Source organism: Vanessa tameamea, chromosome 2, assembly GCF_037043105.1.
Source record: "Vanessa tameamea isolate UH-Manoa-2023 chromosome 2, ilVanTame1 primary haplotype, whole genome shotgun sequence".
Lineage (NCBI taxonomy): Eukaryota > Metazoa > Arthropoda > Insecta > Lepidoptera > Nymphalidae > Vanessa > Vanessa tameamea.
This window is the reverse complement of record NC_087310.1, coordinates 7,802,146-7,817,832: the sequence shown is the minus strand read 5'-3', so window position 1 is coordinate 7,817,832 and position 15,687 is coordinate 7,802,146. Positions and strand designations below refer to the sequence as shown.

The window sequence follows — 15,687 nt, the reverse complement described above, 5'->3', positions numbered from 1 at the left end:
GTAATTTTCCTTTTTTTTTTAATAGTAATATTATAAGGATAATGAGAATAAAAATACCATTTATGTTTTGAAGAAAAACATTTTTATTTAGATTATAAACTTTGATAAAAATAATTATATTAATAATATTTTTATGACAACTTACAAATATTCATATAAAAGAATAACGTAACATCTATTCAATTTAAACTTAAGTAGATTAAAATTTTATAACGAAAATGTGCTACCACTTTCGGCATGTGTATAATAACTAGTGTGACTATCTCCACGAGGCGGCGGATCGTGCGCGTGCGCCGGCGCGCCCGCGTCCATTTACTAAACCGATTTACGCCATCGTCCACTCCAATATACACACGTTTTATAGTTACTCTGATAAACTTAAGCATTGCACAACAACGCCGCGGCGCACCGGCGACGCCCCGAGAACACGCCCATTGAACTACTATACTGAATTACGTATTTTATTGCTACTGACGTTTGTGACTTATGACGAGATTCAGAATCACGATCTAACATCAATGTGAGTAAACATTAAAGCTGCACAATTTATAACCATAAGTACATAAATAAATATCATTATGACGATACGCATAAGTAAGTACAATATAACACGATGAAAATCTTAGAGTCCGCCCCGCTCCGAACTAAATGCAGACTTTGAGCAATGAAATGCATAAACTTATAACATTTATAGAGATTCCAAATTTCTTAAAATAAAGTGGGAAGATATCAACGAGTGAGTAAAAATGTTAATATAATATGGAAGATATACAACATGCGTCGGACGGATGTTCCGAAACACCGAACGCGGTTCGTTTTAGAAAACAAAACAACACAATACATAAAATACGTAAATACCGAAATACGTACCAAGTTTTATTCTAATAAAATTCGATTTTACTTGCAACATGCGTGAACAATAAAAGACCTATATTAAAATTCTTAACACTAAATCATCGAGTAATCTAAACTATGTCATAATATGGCAGTTATTCGAACCGTCCGCACTAGGCACAGCACTTAACATAATAACTATCTTGGGTGACTTTGTCTGCGACCAATCCTTTTAAGGAACAGAACCTGGTTCTGAATTTTGAATTAATCGGTGGAGAAAACCTAACGTATCTTCTGAGTTGTCAGATAATAAAATATATTTTCTCAAATCGATCATCTGAGTTAAACTTTAGATTTAAAAGTCGGCGCGGATCGAAAATTAAAGTTCTGTGATAAATCTTATAAATACCTAAGTCTTGAACGGTTATATCCTATTCACATTATCAGTTGTCATGGCCCGATGACTTATGTATCGTAAAATAAAATATATCAATATCTATTATGAATAAAATTGTAACATTGTATGCAAACCACTCCCGCTTATGAATGTTAAAGTTGTTCTGATGGTCGACAATGAGACTGTTAATGACAAAATATTATATCTAGCGTTTATTATGCGAAGTAACAACATTGTCTCATTTAAAATTTTAATTTCTCTTTACTGTACATTGATTATTCTTATCAATCATTTTCCTTTTCGGTTTTAAAGGCAGTATCACAAGATCGACCGAGATGACGCCAAATACGATTGATTTCATATCATTGTACTCTATATTCACACCTGGAATATTTCGTGCAGTGTTCATAACATGTTCTAGTTATGATAATATTTTTAAAATGGAAACAACATTGTGACTGATCTTACAACTAATATCAACTTTACTAAATGAATGAATTGAGCGAGCTTATAAAGCAAACTTATCCATATAAAACTTAACAAAGTGGATGGCATTTAATTTGACTTAACTCACTTACATTAAGATATAAAAATTAATTATGACAAAGGCACATTATTTTTCTTGTTTACTGTAGTAGTATTAATCTACAATATTACATTTGTGACAAGAACTTTCTTACTTTATCATCATGGCAAGATTAAAGGTACCTGTTAAACGATAACTACATAAATCTAGTATGATAACCGAGTGAATGGCACACACAATTTAATTCGGAAGCAGATCATTACGTCCTTTAACAATTCGTTTACTTATTTGTAACGATTATTCCAAAAAAAGAAGCCAATGTTCACACTACCAAATAAAACAATCGTTTTTCTCGGCCATTACTATCTTTTAGAATGTTTCGTAAGGCACTAAGAGATAGATGTATATATATATATATACAAAATGGTCCCATCGCCGTTTATGAAACGGTCAACCACGATTTGTGACATTCGTTTTATTAATATAAACGTATCGTTGTTTTGATGTTTTTTCCTTAATAGTAAATTTCAACCTGAGATCGACACTTTAGAGACAACCTTATTTATAAATAATGAGCACATAATACGGAATGTTATGACACTGAATTTTAACGTTCACCACATTAGACGTTACACTTCTAATTTTAAGAAAAGATAAATTAAGAACACGGATAGTGGTGAACATTGTCCGATGCAGACGAATATGTTGTTACTAGAAAGTCTATTACAATCCAGATTTATGCAACTATAATGTTTGTATAGAATTTTTACAGTATTTTCTTTTATAAATTTTCAATTCGTCTGCATAGGATTTGGGTAGAATTAAACGCGAAAGTAGCACTAGCGTTAATGTTCTAGAGGCAACTCCACGAAGGTGATATCGTAGAGAGGCTCGTCTTCACTGGAGCTCGCTGGGCGCACTTCCAAGAGAAACAGGTCCTCGTTGCAATAGTATGCCAACATCTCGTCATCAATTTTGGCCGTAATCCTACAATAACGTTTGTGATAATTAGTCCTGGGAATGCACACTTCAATAATCAAGATAATAAAGAATAATTCCATTAAATATTAGATAACTAGTTAAGATATTAATATTGTATTTATGTAAACATTATTAATAAAAGGAATATATTACTAATGCCACTGCAATCATTAGGGGGAATCAAGGTCAGCTAGGGAAACGGATGATGATATTTAATACTAAGCAAACATGAATTCCTCAAGGGGTCTCTTCATATTACAAGCAAGTGAAGTTAGTGGCGCGCCCTCTGAACAAGCGAGGCAATATTTAACGCGAGGCGGCCGGTATGTGTCAACAGAACGTTTAGAGGCCAATGAAAACCACTTACCCTTTCTTGTTCTTTCGATAAAGATTATTAATTGCCGAACTTGAAATTTTGTACTTATTCTCAATCTGAAAATGAGGAGAAAATAAAACAAATTACAATGGGCCTTCTGTTTTTAAACCGAGACGTCTCGTCTAACGGATCTAACGATGGCTCGTAACCGGTCTAGTGGTTTCACAAGAACAAAAAAGTAAGTCGCGCGAGGAGTGCGGGATCCGGTACGGCGGCCGCGCGGGTGTTAATTACAACATGCAGTTATGATGATCGTGTGGATTGTATTAGACGGGGTTATGAAGCACCACATCGGTAAGAGCGCGACGCGGGCGGCGGCCGCGCGGCAGGCGCCCGCGACGCGGACGAAGCGTCTCGATTCCTTTCGTTTACGTTATTGCGGAAGTTAAAAGTCTTCCTAAACGAATATCGAATTACGAGTAAAAGAGAAAATTTATCATATCTCGTTTACTCGCGCTCTGCGGTTAGCCGACATCACCAAGGTTATTCTTGTGCTCACCGGGTCCTTGATACGTAACTTTGACTCGATTGTCTATCGGTCAATGTGACGTGTCAAGAGTTGCTGAGTGGTATGCGGTGGAACTTACAGCGTGCAGAAGACCCTGCGTGGTGGGTGGCACCACGTGGAGTGGTGTGTACACGTCGTCAGTATCCTGACGGACATAGAGCATGACGCGTTCGCTGAGCGGCGGCGTAGACGTGCGCGCGCGCTTTCCGAGCACGCCTTCCAATTCTAGAGAGTCTTTTCTGTCGCTATATGGTGATAATCCGCCTACATCCGATCGGTACCTGCATGGGTAAAAATAAAATAATGAAATCTCATGTAAAGTAATAAATATAAGTATTGAATTACTTTCATATTATTTTTATTTTTGAATTGGTATTTGATTCTTTTTTTTGTAAGAGCATATGACTGTGATATACTTACGCCGGTGCATCAGGTGGAAAGTGATTGTGAAACTTGAGCGCAGGTGCTTGAGGTTTTGCCGCATGTAACAGGAAAGGGGAAGCACCTTTGAGGTGAGCTTCGGCTAGAGCCGCTTCGTCGTGTCCATAGAATCCCTGTATGTCCATTCCTGTTAACTTATCGATGTCTTCAGCCGGACTGAACAACACTGGCGGTTTTGTTAAGTCAGCCATAGAGTAAAATTCGCTTCTTTCAGTCACCGGATGATAAATTTCATCCAACTTTTTTCTATTTGTAGCCGACATTTTTCTTTTCGCTGCTCTTCTTTCTTCGTCTCTTGTTTTTCTTTCAGCCCCCTTCAACGTACACATTAAATATGAAATGCTGATCATTACAACTTATTATTACTTCAATCTCTATTATGACTTATTAATGCAGCTAATTATAGCCACTGCTATAAGAGTTCTTAATATTCAAAAATAAATAAATTTTATGTAATGTTATAAATTTAGTGTGATATAAAAGTACAATTAAATGCAAAATATCAAAATCAACATATTATAATGATTCTTACTTTGTCGCAAAAAACTTTGATTTGGCAATATCCTCTATGATAAACTTGTGAGTCTCGTGGATCTTCAAAAGTGTCGATCTGAATATGTAGTGGTAAGCCCTGTAACCAAGAAAATAAAACAATATTTAAAACAAAACAGTGAAGGTATTGAAAGAGAAAAACAATTTAGAAAAAAATATTTATATTTGTGAACAATTTTGCAACATTCTATGTATGTATATATTTATATGTAGATAGATATTATATTTTATGTGCTTAATGTCATTGTTGAATAAATAAACATTATTTGATTGCGTTTTTGTGAGATAATATTTTTGTAGCTACGACCCATTTTAATTTATTGCTTTAGTAAATCAAAGTAAACAATCAACAAACGCTATTTCACGCTTAAAATCTATTACTGCCTTAGCATTGAAACAAAAAAACAGTTTTAATAAACGTACATAAGGGATAATTGCGTAAAATTCACGAATAAGGAAAAAATATGCACGTGTCTGAATCGAATCGCTTTAAAAACTTCTTAATTGCGTTGCTTCGAGGTCGTCGTTGCGGCGTCACTCCACAATCACGCCAAGTCAAGAGACGAATAATATAATAAAGTGGTGAAAACGGCAATCGCGGTAGAACAATATTAGTTAGCGATTACCGAACGACATACCTAGGTATTTTTCGCGACGTTGATGACCTTACGTCAGTTGCTAGTTATCGGGTAGTCGCAGGCGACAAAGCGGTTACCGACCCCGAGCCTCGATGGCGGCAACGACGTATCGTTACGTTAATTTAAATACTTTCAGTGCCGCAAGTTCAATTAAAATTCTGCTATATAAAAAATGTGATTACATTTGTAGAGTAAGTGTATATTTTACTTCGCGCGTATTTATAACAAATAACGTGACTATCGGTACCTATCATCGCTTGTATTTTAAGTTGAAATCTGTGCGTTAATCTTACGACTATACAATTATGTCTACAGTTGTATGTAAATGTAAACGTAAATATTTATTAACTTTGTTTTCCTTTATATTATAACTTACAAAGTACTATAAGTATATTCGATATGTATTTTTTTTTTTTTATAAATTATAACTCACTTATACAGTAATAATAATACAAACCTTAACTCCCTTCTGGCTACTGAAGTCCGTACTCAAACATTGTACAGCAATATTAATCTGAAAATAAGCATAAAAAATATGGTTATTCATATAGATTATATGGAATTAAACATTACATGATAGCTTGCAACATTCGTTATAACTAGAGGACGTAACATCATATGTGCTAAGTACCGACAGACGAGTTTTGTACCTTACACACTTGGAATAAGGCGCACAAGTATAGACTTTTTATGCGAAGGGCAGTAAAAAGCTTTAAGTGACAAGTTGATTTTAATGAAACTTATTGAAGGTTCGACGTAAGTGTGTAATAGCGTAGCAAGTCGACGCCGGGAGGCGGTAACCGAGGCTGAACCGAGGCAAACTCATTACTGTGGTCTATGCAAATGACCCATCGCGTTTTTCCTCGCCGCCGCCGCTGCTACCGATCACTGTCAGGGTGCATATTATATGTCGCAAACTACTTGCATCCGCTACGGCTATTCTCAGCAATCGTAAATAATTATGAATATCGATAACCGATTATTCACGCTTGAATAATGTGCCCGAGTAGAACCAAAACCAATTTTAGAAAACGGCAAGCTGCAGCAACACACACAATTTCTGTTTTACGCCTTAAAGCTAAAATAGATACTGAAATATCGCGTTCTAATGCTGTAAATTTTGAAGTAAGTGACGTTTGCATTGTTAGACCTAATATTTAAAATAAATCTGTTCCGCCGTAATACATTTATATAAAGCTGTTTAAAATACAGACATTCAATAGCCTTTATCTTGTCTACAAAATTAATGAAAATCTCATATTAAATTGTTAGCCGTACAGTTTTAAATCAAGGTAAATCAATTATAATAAATGTATCACCGGCGCAACTGGATACAATCACGTTTATATAAGGTGGGTGGACCATGGAAGGCCACGCTCCTTTGAAGGTAAACTATTGAAAATTCGTAGTTATTGACATGTAAAGACATATTCCTTCTGCTATACACTAAGATGCATCAAAATCAAGGCCACAGACGCAGCGGCAAGTCGCATGCGCCACTATTGTGGCTGTTCGATCTCATGCTTCGTAGACTTTGTCGTCGACGTTACAATTGTTAATCGCGCGCACAGAAAAACAAAGGTTTTTAGTTTAATAACGTATTATTATCTCATATTTGTTACTGTAAATTATAGTATAAGGATATGTTTATGGTATTTCAGAAAATAAAATAGTTTTGCTTCGAAATAAGTTAAAATATTGGTAGTATTCTTAGGAAAGTCGTTGGTTCCTTATAAGGCCAATCAAAAATTTGACGGTTGGCCCTGCTAGGGTACATAGGCCTTACAAGGAACTTCTACAAACCATATAACATATGAACAGTTACTTTTTAGTTATAAATACGTACCGTTACAGTTAAAACAATGTTTTATATTTATAATATTTTTATTTATAAGGTTTATTAAATTTTTAAAGTCATGTTGAATACTCTTTTTCAAAATTATTTTGACAAAACAATTAGAAGAGGATTTTTCACAGCGAATCAAACGTTTTACAAAACTGGGTGTATCGCTTTACGCCTAAATTTATCAGGAAACGAGCCTTTTTATTTTGTATGAGGCTTAAAATCAAGAACACTTTCAATATATATGCACAAGAATGGCCGGACACAAATGGTTCAATATGTTTTTGGCTCGAAACCCATCTATTTCAAAAAAAGAAAACCCCAGCTAATGAATCCAGCTAGAGCTCAAAAAATGAATAAGCCTATTGTAAAACACCATTTTAATGAATCTCACTTCTTAAAAAAAGTAATTGATAATAATTGTTAGTTAGGCCTTCTTAGGAACATTTTGGCCTTACAAAGAACGGACCCATAAGAAGGCCATTTTAGGTAAAAAAAAAAGTTTTAAATTTTATTATAAAACGCGTTAGGAAGTTATTTGATGTCAATATAATACTCATTACTACTATTTTTAAATAATTCTCTTTAATATATTCTTAGTTATAGGATGGTGTTCAAGCAATGTTCGTTGAGTTTTTTATAGATGATAAAAACATATTGAGCATTTAATGTTTCGCTTAGATGAAAGAGCTTAATATGTAATTTTAGCAAAAGCATATATATCAATGTTTACAATTCTATTTTTAAGTCAAACGACTGATGTATAATATTGGCCTTGTTTGGAGCCATGTTCCTTGCAAGGCCATTTGGAAGAGCTTAATAAAACTTAATTTTAATAAAAAGTGATTAAAGCTAGCTTCAAAAAAGTGATTGATATGGTACACAATAAAACAAAGTATTACTTAAAAATTTGATTCCTTCATTTATCCAGTTAATTAACGAATAAAAAGTGTTTACTCGTTAAGGTGGCCTTCCATGGTCCACCCATCTTATATTATATTATAATATAAATGTGTATACTTATTAAAATTCAAATATTTTAATTCTTGTAAGTTCAACCTAAGATATTTGGTCATATATGAAAAAAAATATTTAAAAAAATTTACTCCGAAACCGAAGGCTTTGTCTCGTATATTCAAGAACGACGAATTTTTTTGCTTCATTTGCAGCAAACCCAAATAAGGTTGCAGGATTTTATTCTTTTTTCAATTAGTCCTTAATAAGTGTAATCAAATTGTGATCTGAATTTAAATTTCATAAAATAATGAGCTCTTTATAAATAATTTAAAGTACAAAGCGGTGTGTTTCATATCTACTTTTGGTTCTGTAGGCATTATAGAATTATTTATTCCATTTGGAGAAAGCACGTAAACGCCATACCAAAACATCTTATATTAATCTTCATGATTATTTACCTTGGCTGCACTTTCAAGTGGGTTCCAGTAGACGGCAATAGCATTATGAGCTACCTCTTCGATGCAGCCGGCGAGTCCAATGCTGTTCTTCGTGTCTGTAACAAAACCACAAGTTGTCATTAATCTTGTCTTCAAGTAACTGTGTACTAATGCTTGCGGAGATTTCGATTAAGATATCAACGCACAATACGTCATCGGCGACGGAAATTTATTTGCGGGGCGTGAATAATCATGTGATAGGATCGTTTCATCGGCAATTGCTATGTTTTCATTTCTGTTAGTATGCAATTAGTATGCGCGGACCTAAATTCCTATCAGTCCCACCTAGCTAAACGGCGATAAATCCGCTTAAGATAATTTATTTTAATTTTAAAACTAAATGGAACTCTACCTTTTCAAAATTACTGTGATTTAAACTAAAATATGTCTTTATAATGTTTTTTTGCATTTTAATACTCCATAAACCATTAGTTCCACTATAATAAGTTATCTTTAAGATTTGCAGGTGTTCAGGTAAATCAGCGCGCCGCCTTAAATAAGTCACAAGTTGATTTGTATTTTGTTACAGTTGTTTATTGCATTTTGGAGTACGAGGGCTGCATTAACAGACAGGCGGTGGTCGTTAGTGAGTAATCGTGGTGTGGCGCGGCGTGGCGTGGCGCGGCGGACGGCGCGTGGGCGCGCTATCAGTCGCTCTGCAATCTGTGCGGGCGCGCGCCCCGCTGACGTGTTTACGAGCAACGGGAGGACCGCCGCCCGCCCTCACGCACCATATTGTTTAACAGCTTCTTACAAATTTATGAGTTGAAATGACAATGTTCTTATAAGAATTTACACCTCTCTACAAACTGCATAATGGTCACTTTGAAATTTAGCGTCTGTAATTTATTGCGCTTAATAGGAAAGGTCGATTTCCTCTGATGGGAATACACACACTGATGACTAAGTCTTATCTGATTTAAGTAGTAACTATTAATTTTAGTTATTAAGTACTAATATATTTATTGAGTCTTTAACTCTTTTTCTCTATTAACTTTTTAATAGAGAAAAAGAGTTAAAGACTCAGAAGAGTTAAGGGCTTAAAACATATGCTTTGTTGTTTAAAACATAAAAAAAAATTAAAATATGGAGTTGCAATATGGCACAACATTATTAATATCAGATAAGCGTAATATTGAATGAACATGACATAGTGAAAATAATGTTGCACTATTTGAACTAAAATATGAAAATAAGTGTATTTTTAATTCAAGGATTATTGCGTGAATATTTGTTTAAAAAAATAGCTGATGTTTTCGTCAATAAGTGTAAATATGAGACAGAATAATGCTGAGACTCTTTTATTATTTTCAAAACAGTACGTTTCAAGAGTCTAATTAGTAATCACTGAAGCGTGGTGTAATGAAAACTGACAAAAGAAATAAGTGGGTAAACCAAGGAGCTACGCTGCACTGAAACGGCCAGTGGACACGCGATACAAGAAGACACGTACGTAATCGGAGAAGGTATTGTGTAGAGGCGCAGTGCGTTGCGGCGCAGGACCTCTCCCCTCTTACCTCTCCCCTACGATTGCGAGTCTCCGCGCTTTCACACGCCTGCGCACAGGTGTCCAATATCGCCCTTGACGCTGCTTCCAAGTTCGTTGCATTTGTTAGACGTCTCTTCTATCGTAACATCATATAAACACCTCCTTTTGATGTTTATTTTATAAATAGCTTGTTCTTTGTGTAGATTATTAAACTTTATGTATTTTTACTTACAAGTGATAACTAATTTTAAAACAAAAGCAATAAAGATAAAATGGCGTCAGTGTTATTTTAATATATGCAAACAACCTATGTATACTATGGCTATATTGTAATCCTCCATAAAACCTTTACTGAAACATACTCTATTATAGTAACCAAACGTTTTTAACTATGTTGAGGCGAGTATAACCAAAAATGAACACGAAAGCAACGGAATTCCTACGAGTTTAGACATCATTATTCTATATAATAACACAACAAAGTAAAAAATAAAACTTGACTAACATCGAGATAAGCTAGAAACCTTGACATTAAACTTGGCCCGGCCGCGCGAATTAATGGCTTCCATGTTTTTATTTTCCTTGAGATTAAATTTATAGGCACTGCTTGTAGCCGCAGAGTCACTCATTACAAATGCTTTGAGTCTCAGCTAAGTAATGTTAGATCGTATAAAGTGTCATATATCAGCGCTGTTTATTTCAATAAGCATGTCAGAAGATTAATAAGCGACCATTCTGTTTATTACGCAATATTTTACCTAACTACTTAGCTTGAAATTTAGGTCAATTTTCATTTAACTTTACAACAAGTTTGTTTATTTACAGCTGTGATCATATATATGATCACTTAATTTTGATTAAATGTTTTACAAATCTTATACTTAGTCGCTTAGTGTAATACAAAATTATTATCATTGTAGCAAAATACGGTACGCGGGCGCGGGAGGAGGTTCGCCGCGCAATTAACATGCTAATGAACGCGCTCCTCGATATCATCGCGGTAATTACGTCCGCGCGCGTCTATATCGTACCCTTGCTTATATCTTGACTCTTCATTTTAGACAACTCAGCAGATATCATGCGATCTGTTGCCGACTGACGGCTTTAAAATGCGCGTTATATATTTTAAGTTTGTGTCGACAAATTCAATGGATGCTTTAACATCATTACTAGAACTGTGATTTCTTATGATTTCCTGTTACTCTTTTCTCGAGTTCATAAAGTCGGCTATCTATATTAAATATCGTTTTACTGAACCACTCTACCGGGAAATGGGAACGCTATGTAAGATTTTTAATTAGTTATTATGAAATGTCGTCATTATGTGAATGCTACGCTAGAGAGTAAGTAATAGAGACGATGTTATTCGATACCAAATGCGGCGCCACTGGTTTTATTTTTAGACGTGAGAATTAATAGATCTTTGTGGGGTGTGGAAGATCCACTCGTTGTGCGTTATTTATGCAAATGGCCTAACGACATATAATGGTGGGTAGCGTTGTGCATTTGCGTCTCCGCGGCTATCTGCCTCGCAGCACGGTAATTAGGTCCTGCGTGGCGAGCAAGTGCCGCCGCCCGGGCAGCCGAGGCCACCGCACGCAACCTCTTCTACATGTTTCTATGTTGCCTCGAGCACGACTAACTATGTTTTTATAGTAATTTGAGCCCTTGTATTAGCTACCGTCTTAACATTTTACTCGCATACGACTCATTGTTTTCCAATTAAACTTCTTTACATAAACTTAATTATTGAATCTCACGCAATAATACTGTTGTAATATCTCCTAAGTTTAAACTTACCGGCATCTAGTATCCTCTGCTTGACTGAATGTTGTCTGCCATGCCAAAACTGCCATGCTTTGATTTCATCTTCAGGTGATTTTTCTTCTCGGAACATAAGCATTACGACGCTCTACAACAAAAGTAAAAATAAATAAACATGGATATATTCATACATAACTAATTATCTATAACATTTGTAGTACGGTAAATATTATGATCCTCTGCCCAAAGGTTGCCTGGAAGAGATCGCTGCTGAGCGATAAGGCCGCCTGTTGCACCTCATGCAACTTTTTGTTTCAATATTGTAATTTTTAGTTTTAAGTTTGGGTGCAATAAAGTATAAATAAATAAATAAAATAAATACGGTATATATTTTTTAGTAAATTTGACGTTGTTATGTAGTCTGCACGCATGTTCACTAGCATTGTCGATTTTGGAGCTTACCGACGCAAGAATTACGCGAATGTCATCATTTAATTACATTGCAGCAACGTTACGTTAAATGAATTATTTTAATATGACATGAACTTTGAATACTATTTCCATTTAGACGGTAGGTGAAATATGCTGTTAAAGCGATTTCTATAGACAGGTTAGAAAATAAAGTGAAAAAGAAATGGCTTACGCCAGGCGTAGTGCCAGGCTGGCCATATAGGGCTAACGACGAGAAAGCACCTCCGATCGTCGCCTTTGATTGATGGATCGGTACGTTGTTCGGCGACGGTCGGCCGCGCCCTGCACCTCAATGCCGAGTGGATTTACGTATGAACCAATAGTCCTTATAAAATAATCAGTACCCCGTTACTGTTTTTTTTATTGCATTATCGTATACTTATATACACTACTAACAAATCAGATATGGAAATATTCAGAACTGGCGTAGAAATTGACTATTACCTAGGACCGCAATTAAATTACGCAAGGATACATGGTTACAGTGTTAGCCACGGGTAATAAACACAATGTTTTATTGTAGATAGATGAATTTATGAGTAATTTGCGCCGGCGAATAGCTCTGCGTTTCAATAAGGGGGACACGGGCTTTCTCCGTAGATCGGGCGCTGCGTAAACTCAACGGAACCGCGCATACTAATAGATACTCCACGTATAAAATTATAACGGTATACTCCGCCTCTACATGAGCACATCACATCGGTATTAATAAATATAAATATTTACTGCTTTATTAGAATTCCTAAGAGACATAAGTATTTTTGAAAATACATAATGCATGTTTAACTGTAAATGAGATTTGACTAGGCATATAATTCGTTCCAAAGTATTCAAAATGTCATTCAAATTTGGGTTTATTGCTTGTAATAAATATCGAGTTTATTTGTTTTGGTATCGTTATTCATTCTGTTATTTAAGATTTGTATAATAATATAAATATCGACCACGAATAAATGATTCATAACACTTAGCGACTAATTTAGAGCCCAACTGGTAATGCTTTACGTAATTTAGTGTCTATTTTAAAGTTGCGATTGATAATGAACAATGTAGCTATTGTCGCGCGACAGAGATACATTGCTGTAATCAACAATCTTAAATGTCTGAATTAGGTAACAATTATAGGCAAGTCACCATAGCATTAAAATACAATTGTCCTTTATTAGTTTTCTTTTCTTTAGTAGTTATTGATGGCTTGTCATAATTAGATGATAATATTTTAATTATCAAAAGACATCTTGACCTATGGCGATTGAATAAAAACGAAAACAAAACATACGAAAATACAAAAAATATTCCACTTTGCTTTATGTTTCAGAATGAATTTAATGTTACAACCTTTTTTTTAATAAACAAATGTTCTTTTAATTTTCATAAAAGGTAATATTATATGCTATAGTTTGTACACCTACAGGATTTCTGTATGCTATTTTAAAAGCTATTTAAAAAAAAAAAATAATACTACTCGATCAACGGTTATTGTATAACCAATAATCTATGTGTAACTGTATATATATATTAATATACATAAACATGGATTAAGCAATTATACTTTAACAATAATTCTGAAATAATGTAACATATTAATTATATAATTATTAAACCATTCCAGCAACTTTACTTGGTGGTAGGATTTTGTGCAAGCCTTGGGTAGGTAGTTGTAGCTACCCAAGGTACCACTCAATGATCACATATTCTACCGCCAAATGGCAGTAGGTACTTAGAATTATTATGTTCCGGCTTGAAAGGTGAGTGAATCAGTATAACTTCAAGGGGCATAATATCATAGTTCCCAAGGTTGGTGGTTCATTGATGATTTAAGGGCTGGTTGATGTTTCTTACAGTGCAATGTCAATAAATGGTAAATTCCCTATCAGGTGGCTCATTTGTCAATCTGCCTAAATATTTGAAATAAAATAAGTAAGTTTATTCAACAGATATTTCGTCTTGTACGAAAACAATATTTTGTTAAGCGATAAGAACTTTGCCGAGTTGAATTACAGTTTATGATTATACTTTAACGTGGAATACTTTAACATGGAAACGAACTTTTATGAGTTATTTTTTTGTATTAAAAGCAATTCACATGTTTCACAACAGTTTTGCCTTTTCGGACCAGTTACTTCCAAGTTTTCGGACCGTCAATTAATTAACCGAGTGTATCGACATTCGACCCGATTTCAGGAGCCCGAGTTCGGTTGACAATCTGAGTTATCTGATTAAGCACGCTTTCTCTTGCGCCCGCGCCGTGTGTCGCACACGAGCGACCGCGTGCCCGTGTCGCCCATTACGCTCTGACAACCCGAATTCATTTCATCACTCTACTTAAATAATTAAGCATTTGATTCAAACATTTCATATATTAGCAACGTAACCGACTTGTTTTTGAACTATTACAAGACCTTTGAAATGACTTTGATTTTCAGATTTTTAATGACATATTATTACAAACCTTGAAACTAAACTACCAGCAATTTAATGTGTAGCAAAAAAATATTTTTATTATTATTAATTGCTTTTAGCATTCATGAATATAAAACATTTTTTTGTTGTTAACTAGGTATGTATGTATAATATAAAATATAAGCTAAATTCCTATCCCATAAAACATTTTTGACAATTCATCGTAATGGCGCCAGTATATATACTTACATACATTATGATAAGTACATCATTTAACGAATATTTTTACTTGTATTCGATTATAAGATAAGAATTGGGTGAGATTTGTTTCGAAAAATCTTTTGCACATATTTGTCGTACGACTTCCAATTCTTATTACATATACGAAATTCCAATTTGACAATTTTTTCCTTCTTTATTTTATTGAAGATAGATATTTGAGTAATATTGAAATACATATTTTAAATTCCTTAAGCCCTCTAATCGAATCCAAACACTAACATTTTTAATATATTATATAATCAATACTAAGAATTAAAAATTTTATTAAACGATTTTGTGGTTTTTACATTTTATGCATTTTTATATCAATGTAATGGAATATACTTAAAATCAGTCGTCCAACTTTAAAAAATCGGTGCATAATAGTGTAATAACGTTTATTAACTTGAGATACAACAAAAAGTTAGATTATAATATCTATTTATATACAAGTAACAACTATTAAATACACGAATTATATCTGTAATTTAATCATACCTATCGCGTTACACATTCGTGCACCTTCGAATCTGTACAGCGTAATAACAATCGTAGCGGAACGTACTTGTGTATCGCATCATCTGCTTATCAACTCGTTTATGCGCAATATAGGCGTAAGTCATTAAATAATAAGTTACGACGTAATGTAAACAGTATTGTCGCTGATCGCGATTTCTTTGTGTTCGCTTTTTGTACCAAAGCTTCCTCGTTAGCGCCGTCCGCCCATCTATCAGTTCTATCTACTTTAT

The 15,687-nt window shown here is 34.4% G+C and overlaps 1 protein-coding gene across 4 annotated transcripts in view; it reads right to left on the bottom strand.

The window, feature by feature from the left end:
* Positions 1-59: 59 nt before the first annotated feature.
* Grh (grainy head) overlaps positions 60-15,687 on the bottom strand; it is an 89,969-nt gene continuing 74,341 nt past the window's right edge. For 3 of the 4 annotated variants that reach the window (XM_026637877.2, XM_026637879.2, XM_026637880.2), the window contains 8 exons: positions 11,840-11,951; positions 8,512-8,606; positions 5,711-5,767; positions 4,596-4,694; positions 4,043-4,377; positions 3,702-3,903; positions 3,106-3,170; positions 60-2,744 (listed from right to left, as the gene is read on the bottom strand). In XM_026637877.2, coding sequence (XP_026493662.1) covers positions 2,603-2,744; positions 3,106-3,170; positions 3,702-3,903; positions 4,043-4,377; positions 4,596-4,694; positions 5,711-5,767; positions 8,512-8,606; positions 11,840-11,951 — 1,107 coding nt within the window. In that variant the 3' untranslated portion in view covers positions 60-2,602. The remainder of the gene's footprint in view (positions 2,745-3,105; positions 3,171-3,701; positions 3,904-4,042; positions 4,378-4,595; positions 4,695-5,710; positions 5,768-8,511; positions 8,607-11,839; positions 11,952-15,687) is intronic. The other variant, XM_026637878.2, reaches the window with a different exon arrangement.